The sequence below is a fragment of the Haplochromis burtoni genome, unplaced genomic scaffold, assembly GCF_018398535.1.
Source record: "Haplochromis burtoni strain Fernald_Lab_line unplaced genomic scaffold, NCSU_Asbu1 Contig_49, whole genome shotgun sequence".
In the NCBI taxonomy this organism is placed as follows: domain Eukaryota; kingdom Metazoa; phylum Chordata; class Actinopteri; order Cichliformes; family Cichlidae; genus Haplochromis; species Haplochromis burtoni.
In genome coordinates this window covers 901,729-918,500 of record NW_024582410.1, presented here as the reverse complement: position 1 = coordinate 918,500, position 16,772 = coordinate 901,729, and the positions used below count along the sequence as shown (strand labels likewise).

Genomic DNA, 16,772 nt, shown 5'->3' with positions numbered 1-16,772 from the left:
TGTAAATCTAAACCTGGCCCTGATGTGAAGAGAACAATTGCACTGAGAACTTGTCACAAAAAATCCAGAATGGTCTGGGAAAATCAGTTAAATGCCAGATTTTCAAATATTTTTCTGTTGATTCTTACCAAATTTATTTTGGCACTAACAAGAAGACACTAGTAAACTCAAGTGTGTCATTTCCACGCCGTGCCAGATGTTTTTCCCAGGGAGTGTCTGACTCATTGCTTCGCTGCAGTCTTACCAAAACTCAGAGGGTCAGATTTTCCATACGGGAAACAGAGTGCAGAGAAAATATGCGGCATCCACACCCATTTCAGACTGCTAAGAGAGGCTGATGAAAACACTTAACCTCTCAAATTTTGTAATGTACAGGCATTTGTAATGTTGTGCAATACCAGGCTTATGTACTTATTTTATGTGCTGACTCCTGCACTGTAAGGGTTAAAAACACTGGTGAATAACAGTTTTAAATATAAGATCAGCCTTTTATATCAGCACAGTTTCACCACACAAACAGATAAGCAGGAATTATACACCAAATGCCTTCTACAGACATCATTATGACCTTCATCTTCCACACTTTGCAGACCTAAAACGGCCCTGGTGTACAACTGCACGACCGGCGGCATCAACCCTTTTCACTGGGGAGAGATCGGTAGGTACTCTCTTTGCTGTGCGGTAACACAAACCTGTCACTGCAGGCGGATATTTATAGAGCTGTTTTTGTCTGCCTGCCAGCATCCCGCAACACTGTCGTCTGTGTTCGCTTTCCTCGTCATAAATCAATACTCGGGTGTTGTGACATAATGTGTCTGTGATGTAGTTGTGATGTTTGTGGTGGAGGCTTCAAGAGGAGGGAGTCTGCCACCTGCTGGCAAGAAGCAGAAAATTAAGTTTTTGATGGATTTGGTGGCGAGTGAATGATGCAGGCTAATCTTAAAGCTTGTTTGCAATATGTTTGAAAAGTAAACACATTTAGTGTCTGAAGGCGGATTAAAGTGTTTTATTTTATACTTTCTAGTTGATTTTTGTTAACGATTATTTTAACAGTCTATGTCTCAAAATGAATTAACAGAATTTAGGAAAAAGATTATCTAAATGACTGCATCTGCTTGGATTCCATGTGAAGAGTAAAAAAAACTCACATCGTTGCCCTCTGGGTGTGGATATCCGGCCGGCAGGATGTCGAGTGACCCTCAGATTAACAAGCACGCTCTCTTCACCAAGGAAATCGTGACCAGATGGCTCGTGGCGGGATTAGGTCTGATCACTGCGACTCATCGCGTTATGAAAGAGGAAGTGTGGACTCTGCACTCTCACTGGGCCAGAAGAGAGCTAGAAATGAAGCCAATTTAAAACAAGAGGATCAGAAGAGCCCCAGTAACACTGGACATCCCCTCAGAGAAAACAGTTTTTTTTGTTTGTTTGTTTTTTTTAGATAAATATGACATTAAGAAAAGAAGTACTCCAGTGCAGCTCAGTTTTTTGTTTTTTTTTTTAAATATTTATATCACAAGTGTCCCAGGTTTCTGAGAGCAGCTCAGTGTTTGCCACGGTGCTTCCAACCAGGCTGCAGGGAGCCAGGCCACAGCTGGCTGTCACCTCGGATCTGGTCATCTCGGTCCCTGGAACCACTACATTATTGTTGTCATGGAAACAAACCTTACAAGGCCTCATTTGCATGCCATGTGATGTAATGTCTGTGGTCACATGGCTGCTTCCTGCCGCTGGCCGCCGCTGGATGCTGAGAGGAGGAAGAGGAGCAGCCACCCACGCTGCCCAGTGGGGAAATCATTGAATGGTCACTTTCTGCCTGATATCCTCCAGAGGAAACAGGGTCATGCCATGATTAAGGCCAGCTGAGTTTCTGGAAGTCTTGATCCTTGTATTAAAACCCTGTCCTCACAGGACCTTTTATTTTCTTTGTTTACCTCTGAAAAGCACGCTTCCATTTGAAACATAGAGCTCGAATATGGAGGACCAAGACTGCCAGAAATTAAAAACAAAGTGTAAAAGCAGTCAGAAAGTAAACTAATAATTCATGAAACAAATGTACAAATTAATTATTAAAATGGGAGGGATGAATGAATAGAGTTAAGAACCCTTTTCCTGGCAATTCTTTAATGAGAAGGCTCATTAAAGTAAAGGATGCTGGAGAAGTGCATGCAACTGTAAACTGGAAATAAACCCTCTCCTACTTAAACCTCAGTCTGACCTGAAACTGAATTAAAATACACAGTCCAAAAGTTTCCTGCTGTCTTTTTTGTTTTGTTTTCTGAGTTTTACAGTTTACGATGCTGGTTACAGGCATTGATTAACACAATTTGCAAAATACCAAACAAAAGAGAAACACTGAACAATCGGGAGCGACCAGTTGCCAGATTATTGATTTTAAAATTTGAGAATTAAATTCGCTTATGTATATTAGTGTATTGGACCCACTTATCCCAGCACGACAAAAACCAACTTACTCTGTTATTCACATTATGCTGTTAACTCCTCCATCCTATAAATCTCTAGTGTTATTTCCCACCACAATGATAAAGTTGGTACATCTTGTAATAGCCATTTCTTTGTTATACATTTTTTTACTTGCAACTAGCAAGTAAAAAAAATTATCATAGTTTTCCATCCAAATTCCCTCCATCTTCGTGAGGAAGTGGATTCCACGTTCCCATATTTGAGTCCTCCTTCTCCCATAATATCTTCACATATTCAGTTGAGTGAGAAAGCTTATTTGTAAGAAATGTATACAAAAAGGAAGTGTTTTTTATTGACGTTGCCATTATATGCCTTTTTAAGCATAGCTATCAAATCTACATTAGTGTTCGACGCCACTCTGATTGTTGTCTTTATATAATGTCTTATTTGCAAGTATCAATAAAAATCCTGCTTTTCCAGATTGTATTTTTGTTTCAATGTATCAAAACTTATTAAGTTCCCATCTTTAATCAGACTATCAAATGTAGGTAATCCTTTAGCAGACCAACTTTTAAAACGTGAGTCCAATTTATTTGGGACAAAATCAGAGTCATACGCATGCATTTAAATAAAGCCAAGTCCTGTTCCAATTTAAATTCCCTCACAACATTTCTCCATACATTAAGTGTACATTTCACCCAAGGGTTGTAGACCTTGTCTATATATTTTTGAATGTTTAAGTCCATCAGGACAGCTTGTATTGGAAAAGAAAACATGCTCTCCTCAATATTTTTCCAATGTGCTTTATAGCTTATATCACACCAGTTAATCAGTCTTCAACTGAGCAGCCCGAAAATAGTTTTTTGTTTTTAGTGACGGCAGCCCCATCCTCCTGTCTTTTTTTGTAATTGTAAAGTTTTAAAAACAAACCCTTGGTCTCTTCCTTCCCCATATAATTTTGTCCCGTTCGTTAAATTGGCTTTGATCAATTTGTATTGGTAGTGTTTGGAATAAATATAGTAATCTCGGCAGAATATTCATTTTGATTCAATTCGTGAGAATAAAGTTAGAAAGGGAATCATGTCCCATCGTTTGATATCATCTACTATTCTCTTTTGCAGGGAACCAAAATTCTCCTCAAATAATTTAGTTAAGTCTTTAGGTATGACAACTCTATTGAGCAACCAAGTGAGCTGGGGGGGCTATAGTTATAGTTAAGTATTTGAGTTTTGGTCATATTAATTTTATACCCAGAAAGTTTCCCAAATTTTTGGCATAGATTCATCAGTCCAGGTAGGGAGCTTGTGGGCTGTTCTAGGTATATTAATATGTCATCTGCATAGCAAGCAAGCTTATGTTCCTGTTCTTTAATGTTTGTTCCCTTGATGTCTTTGTTTTGTCTGATTGTGCCAGAGGTTCTAAGTATAATGGGAATAAAAGTTCTTGCAGTAGGGTTAGTATATAATGCCTTCACCGTATCAATAATTCTATTATGTAAGCCAAATTTGGTCAAGACTTTGTAAAGAAAGTCCCAATTTACAGAGTCAAAAGCTTTTTCCGCATCGATATTCATAAGCATGGCTTTACTTTTAGATGTTTGTATCTGATTTATTACGTGAAGAGTTCTGCGTATATCGTCCTGTGTCTGCTTTTTTTCTGAAAAGAGGCGAATGCTATGATCTTCCCTCTTAGCTTTTAATGCATCCCATAGTATTGGAGGTGACACTTCTCCGTTATTATTTATTTCAAGGTAATCTTTGAGTTCTTTCATTACTTCTTAAATGTTACATCTTTAAGCAAAGATGAGTTCAAGTTTCAAGTTGATGTTTTGGGGTATACGTTTAAATCAATTGTCAGATACAGTGGTTCATGGTCACTTATGTCTATTGTACCCATCTCACATGATTGGATTTTATCCCTATCTTTTCCAAACGTCATGTAAAGGGAATGTGGAGCTGAGTAATGAGAATAATCTCTCCATGTAGGGAAACGATTTCTCCATACGTCTTACGTCCTACCTCTTCAAAAAGCGCAGAGACTCTTTTATACAAAGTACTTGATTCCGGCATTCTTCTATTAGAGCTATCTAAATCCGGCCGCAGGCGAATATTCAGATCGCCGCCACAAATCAAGGGGCCTTGAGTTTCTGTCACCATTATATTAATAATTTTTTTTTAAAGAAACTCGGGTCACTTCCTGGTGGTGCATAAACATTCATTAATGTAACCAGTTTCCTGCTGTTTTTGTTTCCTGCTCAGAGGTGAATACGGCACTGAGACTAATCCTCCTCAATTATCTCGATTTGCAGAGCACCACGTGATGTCCTCTTTTAAGAGAAACCCCTTGGAGCAGGCTTTCCGAAGACCCAACGCCAACATCACCTCCAACTACCTGATAAACCAGTACTGGATCCTGGTCAGCCACAAGTTCCCCGCTTTCATCTACGACCTCTTCCTGCGCCTCTCCGGGCAGAAGCCGCAGTAAGACCAGCTTCCTTCTAATCCCACTTTTAGCCTAAAGAGAAATCAATTTGTGCCTGTTGTAATCTGCACCTCCTCCGTCTTTGTAGGATGATGCGCATCTTCAATCGCCTGCACAAGGCCATCCGCCTGCTGGAGTATTTCAGCAGCCAGGACTGGGAGTGGAACTCTGAGAACATGAGCATGCTGATGGGCCAGCTAACCCCTGAGGACAGGAAGGTAGGGTTAACCATGTACGTGGTGCAAATTTTGGACCAATAATACACCTTTTAGGGTCACATAAAGATGCAGGTGTTGAATAATAATATTCAGAACTTACCTCACCATCTAGTTATTTTATTGGTTTAAACTTTTTGGTCTTCATAATTTTATTTTACTTTATTACTTTTGCAGCGGATGGGGAAGTTGTCTTAATGGGTTTTTAACTTGCATGCTTGTTTTTAATTATGCTTGGATTAATATTAATGTTTTACTTTATTAGTTTTATACCTTGAAAGAAGCATACTGTAAAAATAAAGTTTAGTTTGTGAAACTGAGGGGGAAAAAACAGTCGGGGCTTAATCGAAATTTCAAGTTATTATCTCACAAATTGAACTTCTCATTACCTAAACATTTTGAGATAATAACCCAAAACTTTGACTTTATGGATTGATTAAAAAAAAACAAAAAAAAACCTAGTTGCAGAAAGAAGCTTCCATAAAAATTCTCCTTTTTGCAGCCGCACATGGAGCCTAAATTTTATAGATAACACTGACTCCAAAAATGAATCCATGACCTTCTCAGTACATAATGGTATTTCTACTTGTAAATAAGTAAATGAGCTGAGCACATCATGCACAACTGCAACAGAGCTCAAGACAGAAAACACTTGTGAACATGCACTTTTAGTCACAAAAATAGCAGCTTTTTTATTTTCAGTTTCTATTTTCAGCATTTTCAACTTCTGCCATCTTATTTGCAGACATTTAACTTTGATGTGCGCCAGCTGAACTGGCCCGAGTACATTGAGAACTACTGCATCGGCACCAAGAAGTATGTCCTGAACGAAGACATGTCTGACATTCCTGCTGCCAGGCAGCACCTGAGAAAGTAAGTCAACAAGCCTTTAAAAGTACAGGATTCAAGTATGTGTTTCCCCACCAGTTATCATTCTATTTTTGGAAGAATTTCACTGTGATAATTAATTAGGAAAACATATGCACAAGCTTCCTTGTTTATCATCTCATTTACATCTTTAAGCTTTTTAAGAACTTGTATGTTAAGTCTTTAATCTGCTTCCCTCTTGTCTTCTTCCAGACTGAGAAACATTCGCTACACCTTCAACACCCTGCTGATCGTTTTCATCTGGAGGGTGTTTATCGCCCGCTCCCAGATGGCCAGAAACATCTGGTACTTTGTGGTCAGCCTCTGTTTCAAGTTCCTCTCCTACTTCCGTGCATCCAGCACCTTAACCATTTGAGTCTTCCTCACCGCCTCAAGCCAGAGTCAGCAGCCCTCGCCTTTAGCTGTCAGCAGGAGGAAAACATCCACTGTGGACACTCTAAATCCTTCTTAATGTGGACAAGCGGGGCTCTGCACACGTGGGGGTGGCAGTTATGTGAAGAAGAGGGGAAAAATGAGGTCTACTAGCCATGAATTAAGCATTCAGTTTGGATATCTGTCATCGGTTTGTGCACTCTTCAATCTCCAACCCCGTCCAAAAAGAAAAGTGTTGTCATTCATTTTGTACCTACTGTTTTCGTCTCAAAGTGGCCAATTATATATGCAACAATAAGCCTTTCGTGTGATTTCCATTTTCTTTTCCACCCTCTTAAATCTCAATACATCGCCTTGCCTTGTAAGTACTTTTTTTTCATACTTGAATAATACTGGCACTGCATCATTGGAGGAAAATTTCTATGAGATCATTGTAGTTCATGGGTTTTTTCTTTTTTTTTTTCAGTTTTGTTTTTCGGTTTTGTTTTTTTACTGTGGGGATCTCCAGTTCTTGTCTTTAATACACGGGTGATTCCGATATCTGTATGTCTTTGCAATGAGTGCATCTACTGCCTTTTTAACATCCCCAAAAAAACTCACCGGTGGTTTTCCATCTTAATACCCATCTGAAGTATATTAAGAATAGTATTAAAGCTAAACTCAAGCTGAGTCACCTATGGCTACAAATACAGATGCCACCTTTCCTGTTGTTACAGTTATCACTTATTTATGACCACAGATGTTGATGTCCGTGCGTCTTGTTTGAATGCTCATCCACTTTTTTGCCTGTTTGTACAGCAGTTTGTACTGAAACTAAGTTTACTACTTTTACATCTTTATACCTGCGCCAAAGGCTAGTCCGACTATATGTGGTAGACCTTGGCTGTGTAGAATTTATAAATAAGAGTAAATCAGAGTGAACTTTATTTGTATAGCCCAGTATATACTGCACATTGTTTCCCAACAGTTTCTAAGCAAACTTTGTAAGAAGACAACTCCCCAAAAGGTTAGCACGTTAGGGAAAGATATTTCACAGGCAAAGCAGGAGCGAGTGATTCAGTTAAAATGGTTCAATGCCTCATAGTATAGAAGATGAGAGTTGAAGACCATTGCAGCTACCTGCAGCAAAGGAGCCTGAATTCATGCCCTTGTTGCAAGTGCACAACACAGTGGAGGTTAAAAAGGAAAAAAAGTGGGTCTATTACTGAGCCCTGAGGGATGCTTCACCTTATAAAGTGAAGTTGGAGAGGGCAGTTTGGTGTAGTAGGAAGTCAGAGTGGTAAACATGAGTTATATTTGAGCAGTGGTACCCATTCAACTTATCCAGAGATGTTTTCAGTGCTCCTGAGATATTAATTATGATTTAGTGATCAGAGTAAAGTGTCATCTGCATATGAGTGAAAAGTCATGCCCCGATTTCAAGTAATTCTTCCTAAAACACTAAATACAAAGCCATAAGAGATGCCTCACCTCACAGAATGGAGAAATGGACTGCTACGACAAACTGATCCATTTAATAATGCATATTTAAAATGATCCAATGGAAGATGAAAGAAAATAAGTGGGCCTTGTACTGAGCCCTGAGGAATGCCACGCCTTACAGCGTGGGGTTGGAGAGGGCAGTTTAATTGCATAGAAAGTCAGGTCACCTGAAATCCTGAGGAGACCTCACCAGCCTTGTCACAGTGGTAAACATGAGTGAAATTTGAGTTGGCAGTACCCATTAGGTACCACTAAAAATATAAACTGTCTGGATGAAATTATTGCCTGCTGCACAACAGAGTGCACTTTTATTTACCAAACCAAACAATTTTGGGGAAATGGGTCAAATTGTTCAGAAGACAATGTCCGATTTTGAGGTTCCTATAAATACAGTTGTTATATCTCGAGCCCTGGTTTTTCAAACACTGCTGGAAAATTGTTTAAAAAAAGATTTTTACCACTGTGATTTTAACATTATGTTAGTGCATAAGAGACACACACTACAACTTCAGTAGATCCAAAGAAAATGGAAAGAAGTAGTTGCTGGGATGTCCAACAGCTTGCAGTTTAAAAAAAAAAAAAAAAAAAAAAAAAAGGCTCACACCTGTGCAGATTAAGGCTCTTTTCTCTTCTGATTTCTGGACGCAGACTAAGATATCTAAAGACTCGTGAGGTACTTTTAAATCCCATACAGTGTGAATATGAGGCTTCTGCAGAATAATTCATTTAAAAGTACTGGTTAAATTACAATCTAAGCTGGCATTGTATCCCCTATGCCAGAGTACTTCAGCTTCATCGTCTTAAAGGGGCAGGGCACTGAGCAATCAGAGTTGCAGCTGCATCTGCAGCTGCATCTGCATATATGTGTGAAAGTTCATGACCCAGTTTCAAATGATTCTTCCTAAATTGAGTAAAAACTAGATAACTGGACCAAGACAGAGCCATGAGATATGAGTCCAGATTTAAAAAGTCCCAAGTAAAGGGCTGGGAACACGTTAAAACTCTACTGGCATTACATCCTTTCTGCATATTTGGAATATCTGTAAATAGATGCTTGCATATTATTCTTATAGATTACCAAAAACTTTTATTTGACTGTTGATTTATTTTGGTTGAGTGTCTTCACAGAGCTTCCCACAGAGTCTACCAAAAGTGTGACCGGCTGGTATGATTTTTACTGAAAGAATGAGACAGCTGTGTACAGTATTGTATATGTTGCAAGGCATTACTCTTGACAGAATTAAAAATACTTAACAATGATGAGTCTTTATGGGAGAAAAAGGGACAAAACTAAATGTTTATGCAAAGCCCATGTCTGGTGAAATCATGATAACCGTCCTCTTAATTTTAGACCCGAAACGTCGTACAAGGCCTGCACGATGAAGCAGTTGCATCAGATTGTTCTCAAAGAGCTACAGGGCTATATTAATGATGTTGTCAGTATGGAGTTTTGCTCTTCTGTGTGTCTGTCTTGTCTTCTTTCTTCTTTTCTTTTTTTTCTTTCTTTCAAACGCAGAGCACTGTTGGTACCATAAACCCCAGACTGGAGCTACTGTTACTTTATGTAACAAACGGCATCACTTAACCAATGACTTCATGTTTCTTCTGGTGTCATTTGCAAAACGTCCGACCGCCTGTATTCCCTGCTCTGACAACACTTTCAAGTCTGCTTGGCAAAACTGAAATAAACTCGAAGAGTAAAGGTGCACATGTGCTGCAGTCTTTCATGCTCGCCTTCCAGCTCACTCGTTCATGGTTACAGAGGAGAAAATGAAAATCGAAAGATATTTTTCCTGGAACCACTTCAGTTCTGACCAAGCCAGCTGGCTGATGATCAGTTAATCAAGCAGGTTTGATTAGCAGCTCCTGGAAGCAGTAAGGGTCTATTTAGTGACACACTGGCTCAATTTTTGTTAAATAAAGACTCATGTCATGTGGTAGACCTGCTAAAGACATTCTTGACTTATTGAAATAAGTCAAATAAAATAAGTCATCCGTATAGAGGATGGCTTAATAGGCAACATGACACTTGCTCAGTCATCCTTCTCGAACCTGACTGCCATCATTTCATGGTTTACCTGTTTAAAAACCATCTGCATGTTATTTCATTTAGGAATCAACTTTTATTTGTTTTGGGCTTCTTTTTTTACACTTTAATGCTGTGAAACAAACCAGCGGTGCTAATGACCTCCTGGGAATTTAAACTTTAACATAACTGTCAGCATCACCGTTATCAAATGTGACCAGAGTCACAGGGTACACATTCTCCTACAGTGCAATAGTTAGTGCTAACTCTACTATTTTTTTTTTTTTTGGTCATTTGGAAGAAAAACATTTTGTGATATACAGTACGGTAATGCTGGCAATGAAAAACCTTTATAAACTCTAATAAATAAACAAATATCTGAAAATCCGAACTCAAGTTTCTGATGAGAAAGCAGCAACTGTGATCATTATTTGTCTGGTCACCCGTGCAGGCCGAGGAATCGGCGGCTACTACCGAGGGGGATTGTCAGCCAGCAGAGGAGTATGGTGGTGGTTCAGATTATTCATCTGGTGCAGCTGTGCGTCCTGGTTTAGCACCTCTCCGGGCCTGTAGAGTCCCAGTTTGAAGCGGCAGCAGATGACATCAAAACAGAAGCCAACGAGCCCGTGAAGCATCCCTTAAAAGTGAGAAGAGCACAGTAAAAAAAAAAAAAAATGAATAAAATAACTGCATGAATTCAAAGCTAGAACCATATTTAATTGTTTTGCTCTAAATGTCCAAGCCCACTCGCCTGTGGTGGAGAATATGCCCCCGATTATACCACACAGTCGCACCAGGAATTGCCAGAGCGGCATATGCTGCTCGCTGACCGTCACCATCAGAGAGCTGGTGTCGTACTTGACGAAGATGCCGGAAACACCGTGACTGCCCGCGGCGTGGTTTATCACCCGTTCCTTGGCAGCAGACATTGTGGTGGTTAGTCTACTTGCTGTCACAACATTGGGCTGTGTTTAAAGCTCTGCGCTTAGCGGCTACTCACTCGCTCAGTCACAGAGAACTGGTGTGTGTCTGCAGATATCTTGTATGTGTTCAGTTTCGTGGGCACCACTGTAATGAAGTACTGAAACATCTGGTTATCTGGGATGCAAGCACACAGGAAAGAATAATTGAGGGTTTTATGAAAAAAAAAATGCACTCATTCATTCAATGGAAAATCCAAATGTTTCCTGCATGTTTTATCCTCTGAAATCATGTGACTTACTGTTATAGGTGATTTTCTCTGTGCCGTCCAGAGGATTGATGACGCCTGGTAACTCCTCCCCAAAAGATAAATGGTCGATTCGATGGGAGAAATTGTACGCTGTAATGCAAAGATGAGAGAACCCTCAGATTCAATCAAGGCTGTGGACAATCATTCTAACTAGTAGCAGGACCTTATAAGCTCGATTTCCTAAGGCTCTCATCTGGCCAACTTTGGTCTCTTTTAGTAACAGAAAAACACTTTTTTTTTTCTCCAATGCCATTAAATCTGGCTCACATATTTGACATCTTTAATGTTTTCAGGGTTTTTTGTTAAATTATTCCCTATTAAATGTGTAAGAACAATGTTTAATACACTCACAGCCACTTTTTGAGGTACAGCTGTTCAACTGCTTGTAAATGCAAATATCTAAACAGCCAATCACATGGGAGCATGTAGACACGCTCGAGATGACCTGCTGATGTTCAAATCAGAATATGGAAGAAATGTGATTTAAGTTGATCTGAGTATTCCAGAACCTGCCGATCGACTCGGGTTTTCCCACACAACCATCTCAAGAATGTTCCCAAAACTAGAAAATAAGTAGTTTGAGCCAGTTCTCAGAAGGAAATGACCAGAGCACAAATAACTCTGGTCATTTCCTTCAAATAACTCTGGTCATTTTGGTTGCAGTTACAACCAAAAACTGCAGAAGAGGATCTCTGAATGTGCAACATGTTAAATCATAAAGCAGATCATAAAGCAGATGGGCTACAGCAGCAAAAGACCACATCAGGTGCCACTTCCTGTCAACTGGAAACTAAGGCTACGACTCACACAGGCTCACCAGACCTGGAATTTCAATTTCTGCTGCAATATTCAGCTCACAGTTTGGCACAAACAACATGAAAGCATGGATCCATACTGCCTTTTATCAAATCAGGCTGCTGTTGGTAATGTAATGGGATATTTTCTTGGCACGCTTTGAGTCCCTTAGTACCGTCTAAACATTGTTTAAATGCCACGGCCTTCCTCAGTATTTATTGCTGAATGCAGAAAAAGGGAGAGCTGAGGGGAGTACCGATTATGGTGACAGATAATGTTCCCTGGTCTGCTTGTAGATTATAAAAGTGTGTAATTAGAAGTGTTATTAGAAAACCAGATTTTAACTTACTCTCGTGGCTCACAAAAGCTGCAATGTGTGCATGGCCCTGAGGATGGTGAATGGGCCTTAAAAAGACCAAGAATCACTATTAGTCTCCAGCATCAGAAATGTTTGTCTCATGCTTATTACGCTACAGAGGTTCTTACTTTCCAACAGTGATGTGCAGGTTTCCTGCTACCTTGTTGACGTAGACGTGTCCATGTATCCTGCAGGCATTGAGGGGCTCCATGGAGGCATCCTCCCTACGCACATAATGTTTGAGCACATCATTTTATTATAACAGACTCTAATGTATGGGCACTTATGTGTTTGCCTTTTTGTAAAATGAATGGAGACGTGATTATTAAAAACTATTTCCCATAGGAGACTGACCGTGGTGGCAGAGCAGTAGGAGCTCCTTTCAGGAGAGTTTTGTAAAGGACTTCCTGCAGAGCGTGCTCCTCTCTCAGCCTGTTCTGTATGAGAAGCAGCGTCCTGGAAAACAAACAGACTGCAGAACTAGCTAAACAAGTTTAAAAGCTTTCAAACAACAAGAAATTTATTATAACTTGATAACCAAATTTTAGGCATTACCAGAATTTTGTATTTTTTCAAACTTACTGCGCAACTGCACAAAACCTTACCTTTGCCACAGTCTTTGTTGCGGGGTCAGCTCAAAAATAACCTGCTCAAAGACACAAACAGGAGCGTTTGCTTTACAGAAGCGACACCTCAGAAATGACCTTAAGGTTTTTCAGACACATGCTTGACTCACAGGTTCATACTGCAGGCCATTAGATGTGATCATGGTTTCAGCCAGGTCCAGAATATCTGCTCCCACATCTACAATCAGAGTTGAAATATGTGCGCTAATGTGATGTAAGCGCTTCAGGTAGCAACTTCTCCACATTGACAACGGCAAACAAGGTGGGATACTCACGCTGGCATTTCATGGCGACTGTTATGTCAATGTTTATTCTCAATTTACTGAAATCAGGATAAAAAGATTACCGTGACATCATACTGTAAAAAAGAAAAACAGACTGAAGTCACAATTAATTAACATTTAATAACCTAGTAATAACATCTCACCTGGAAAAATCCTTGTCGACCGAATATTCATACTTCATCCAAGTCTCTCGATAAACAAAGAACTCTAAGACAGCCAGAAGTGCCATGGCACTAAACGCTAAAAGTGACACTGTGGAGGAGACAGATGAGCAGAGAGTGTTACTCCTCCCTTTTGCTGCTCCTGCTGTCTTGTCCTCGCAGGGACATCTCACCTGTTCCTCCTGACGCCGATGTCTCCACGTAGCTCTCTGACACTTTGGGGAAGGCGTCCAGCTCCTTCACCAGGCTCAGCGCTTTCTTTCTTGACAGACGCCTCATCTTCAGGTTCACAGCAGTTCTCCACCTCCTCCACCACAATTAAAACAAGCCTCAGATTAACACAGTACACCTGTTTAATGCAAACGTGTTAAATCAATATAATCGAAATGTATCGAACAAGTGGACTGAATGCAAAAAGGCTGAAGGAACAGATCAGGGGGAAAAAATTATTACAGTTATAATAAAAATAATGAAATATCAATGAACCTTTTGGAAAGAAACTCTTGAACCAAATGCTAAACACTGGATAAACTAATAACGTCAAATTTATTTGAAACTTAAGTTACTTGTGAGTAAGTCAAAATGTAAAGACAACAAGAATAAGTTTTGAAGCAATAACCTGAAGTTTTCTGGACACCTAAAAAGAATTGTGGCAGAAACAAAGTTCCATAGAATTGTTATTAAAAACAATTGTTGTAAAAAAACATGGTGATTATCAAAATTATCTCACTACAAAATCAAATATTTATTTAAACAGAACCAGAAGTATTTTTAAGTAATAATCGCTAATAATAATAATATATTATTGTTATTATTATTATAAAAAATCAATAAATAATAATACATTTCTTTTATTATTTTTATTTATTCTTATTATTAATGTGTTTATTTGTTTTTTGCATAATTTGTTTAAACCAGGCTCACTTTTTCTACAATAGCAATGATAAAAATAACAATAAAACGTCATTTATACCATTACATTAATGATTACTTTAGTTATTTGTCCATAATAATCCTTTTGAGCGAATTCTGTTTAATGAAATACTGTGAATATATCACTGATGCCGACGTTAATGGCTGCTAATGTGAAAATATCTCACTCACATCACATATATTATTATATCTTTTATCGCATTACATCATCGAAGAGAAACGGCAGAGTAGTAAAAATTTGAATTGACGCTGTTTGTATGCAGAAATGTCCCGGAAAAGTATCGATAATAGATTTTTTATTAGGCGAAAGCATCACATTTAACGATCATTTGAAACCAGACGTCCATCACTAGCGTAACAACACCGTGCCGATTTTTTTTTTTTTTTAGATCTTACCTTTTTTGGTCATCTAGTTAGACGTTAAATCTTGACGCAGAGTCCCTGGACTCCCGTTTCCAGCAGCTGCCTACTGTTTATATCATACCTGGCAGATTTTTCTACACCTTCATCCATGATGCTAACACACAGGGGGGCGGGGCGCGCCGGCTTCTGCCTCGTTTCGTCTCGTCGTGACGTTTGCAGCGTGCGCGCGCTGCCCATTTACGCCCACGCACAGTAAGCGCACTTGCGCTCTTCAATCAGGAGGTGGAGCTGTAACACCATAATACAGCATACAGTAAAATCACATAAATGAAATACTCCAGGCTTTAATAAATATTCAATATGTGTACGTGTGTATTTTTTTTTACAGTTATATTAAATTATTTTAATAAATAAAAACACTAAGCCTAAAGCTAAGTAAAACTAGATTGATAGAACTACAGTGAAAATTGTTGGGTGTGTAAAAAACAAGAAAAAAAATGACAGAAATGTGTATATTTACATACATATGCACATTGAACACATCACTAGCTGATTAAATTAAAATTATCAGGATAACTAGCCAGCATACTGAAGCTTTTGGTACATAGACTATGCTTATTTGAGGATTTTTGCATGTCTAAATACGCACATGTTGGAATGTTTGCCCATTTTTGTCTCATATAAGAATCCTTTTTTGCATTGCATTCTTCGTTTCATGATGTTTTCAGCTGGTGACATGTCTGGACTCCTGGCAGGGCCGTTTATTACTCGGACTCTTCTACTACGAAGTCTCGCTATTGTAATAGAGGCAGTATGTGGCTTAGCATTGTCTTTCTAAAAAAATGCAAGATCTTCCATTAAAAATATGTCACATTTTAGCTTCTTCTTGACATGATAAAACTTTAACTGGCATATGTGGCATAATGAACTGATGTTCACAGATGATGAGTTTAGAAAGTGTTCCCGGGAACATGCAGGGATTTTCATGACAAAAACACACCCTTTTTTAAAGCATTGCTTCCTGAGGAACCAAAGGTCATGGGCACCCAGTATTGCTTTTCAATGGTGTCCCTTTCACAGAGATTTGTCTAGATTTGTTTTTCAGACTTTTTCAAAGCTTTATTGCATTTATTATCTTCATGTCTGTTCATCTGACTTCATGTAGTATTTATTCGCTTGTCCTGATAATCCTGTTCTTTAATATGCATGTTATAAAATCTATAATAATGGTAACCTATACCTCCATTACCATGTTTCCTTATAATGCCTTCAGACTGTCACGTTCTTTTCCTATTTACACATTTAATGGATGTTTATGTGGTGCTCATAGTGATTGCAATGAAACTCAAAGTCAACATTTTCGTCTGTTTCAAAAAGCTGAGTACACTGATTACACCTTATTCTGCAGAAGAGCTGTTCATGTCCATCCATCAGCACCAGCCTACACTCACAAGTGTTTATTAACTTCCAGGAATAGTGTTTACGTGCATGCGGTGGATCTGCACACCAGACATGAAGCTGCTCACACCGGGGCTGACGAGAGAGAAAACCTATAATAGGAAGCACTGATAGTGATCTACTACAAACAAGGCTGTGATTATCATCCTGAAGACAAAGGGGATGTTTACACCTTGGTGCATGCTTAAAAATGCACAAAGAAGAAAAAAAAATGGGCAGAGATTAGCAGATAACCTCACATGTGTCTTCTGTGCTGTGAGCACTCTGGAGCCTCTGCATGCACCAAGGCTGCTTGACTATGCAGAGTAGCACAGATGGGCGTGTGGGGGGATGGGTGCTGTCAGCTCACAGATCAAGCTGTGGGTCGGTGGTCCCATTGCTATTCACCACAAAGCACGTAGGGCATGTCAGACACGCTCCATGGAGACATACCAGGGCTGGATGTTGTGTTTTGATTTTTTATTTAAGATGCCTCTGAGCCGTCTGCCAGCAGGCTGGAAAACGCCTTCTGAAGAGATCTTCACAGTGAAGACAGTGCAGGAAAGATAAAGACCGTGTGACACACTTACATTTTCTTGCCTTTGCAGCTCATCAGCTGTGTTGTGGATTTACAGTTAAGTCAGTGTTGATAGCGCATATGCATTGATATAGGTATTTAATGCTATTTGCAATCAG

The 16,772-nt window shown here is 39.3% G+C and overlaps 2 protein-coding genes across 10 annotated transcripts in view; one reads left to right on the top strand and one right to left on the bottom strand.

Moving 5' to 3' along the window:
• Nucleotides 1–9,122, top strand: part of si:dkey-97m3.1 (fatty acyl-CoA reductase 1) — a 59,135-nt gene extending 50,013 nt beyond the window's left edge. For 5 of the 6 annotated variants that reach the window (XM_005923554.3, XM_042220478.1, XM_042220477.1 and 2 more), the window contains 5 exons: nucleotides 591–658; nucleotides 4,733–4,904; nucleotides 4,994–5,123; nucleotides 5,866–5,993; nucleotides 6,201–9,122. In XM_005923554.3, coding sequence (XP_005923616.1) covers nucleotides 591–658; nucleotides 4,733–4,904; nucleotides 4,994–5,123; nucleotides 5,866–5,993; nucleotides 6,201–6,363 — 661 coding nt within the window. In that variant the 3' untranslated portion in view covers nucleotides 6,364–9,122. Of the gene's footprint in view, nucleotides 1–590; nucleotides 659–4,732; nucleotides 4,905–4,993; nucleotides 5,138–5,865; nucleotides 5,994–6,200 lie in introns of all 6 variants that reach the window. The other variant, XR_315887.3, reaches the window with a different exon arrangement.
• A 240-nt stretch (nucleotides 9,123–9,362) lies between these two features.
• Nucleotides 9,363–14,836, bottom strand: LOC102314043 (endoplasmic reticulum-Golgi intermediate compartment protein 2). 4 transcript variants are annotated; one of them, XM_042220480.1, is made up of 13 exons: nucleotides 14,673–14,836; nucleotides 13,517–13,655; nucleotides 13,326–13,434; nucleotides 13,174–13,220; nucleotides 13,009–13,076; nucleotides 12,878–12,918; nucleotides 12,627–12,728; nucleotides 12,401–12,496; nucleotides 12,264–12,319; nucleotides 11,111–11,209; nucleotides 10,889–10,986; nucleotides 10,640–10,802; nucleotides 9,363–10,525 (listed from the first exon to the last, which is right to left on the bottom strand). In XM_042220480.1, exons 2-13 carry the CDS (start codon nucleotides 13,620–13,622, stop codon nucleotides 10,359–10,361), a joined length of 1,152 nt encoding a protein of 383 aa, XP_042076414.1. In that variant the 5' UTR covers nucleotides 13,623–13,655; nucleotides 14,673–14,836; the 3' UTR covers nucleotides 9,363–10,358. The 4 variants fall into 4 exon arrangements, with proteins under 4 accessions (XP_042076414.1, XP_042076415.1, XP_005923620.1 ...); XM_042220481.1 differs by having other exon boundaries at nucleotides 13,517–13,647; XM_005923558.3 differs by having other exon boundaries at nucleotides 13,517–13,650; nucleotides 14,673–14,835.
• Between the last annotated feature and the right edge of the window lie 1,936 nt (nucleotides 14,837–16,772).

What these genes read in the sequence shown, in the direction of transcription:
- LOC102314043 (XM_042220480.1), bottom strand. Translation starts at nt 13,622, where the DNA reads ATGAGGCGTCTGTCAAGAAAGAAAGCGCTGAGCCTGGTGAAGGAGCTG. An exon ending in CCTACTGCTCTGCCACCACG is followed by an intron (nt 12,497 to 12,626) that starts GTCAGTCTCCTA and finishes TTATGTGCGTAG; the next exon opens with GGAGGATGCCTCCATGGAGC. An exon ending in GGGCATATTCTCCACCACAG is followed by an intron (nt 10,526 to 10,639) that starts GCGAGTGGGCTT and finishes CTCACTTTTAAG; the next exon opens with GGATGCTTCACGGGCTCGTT.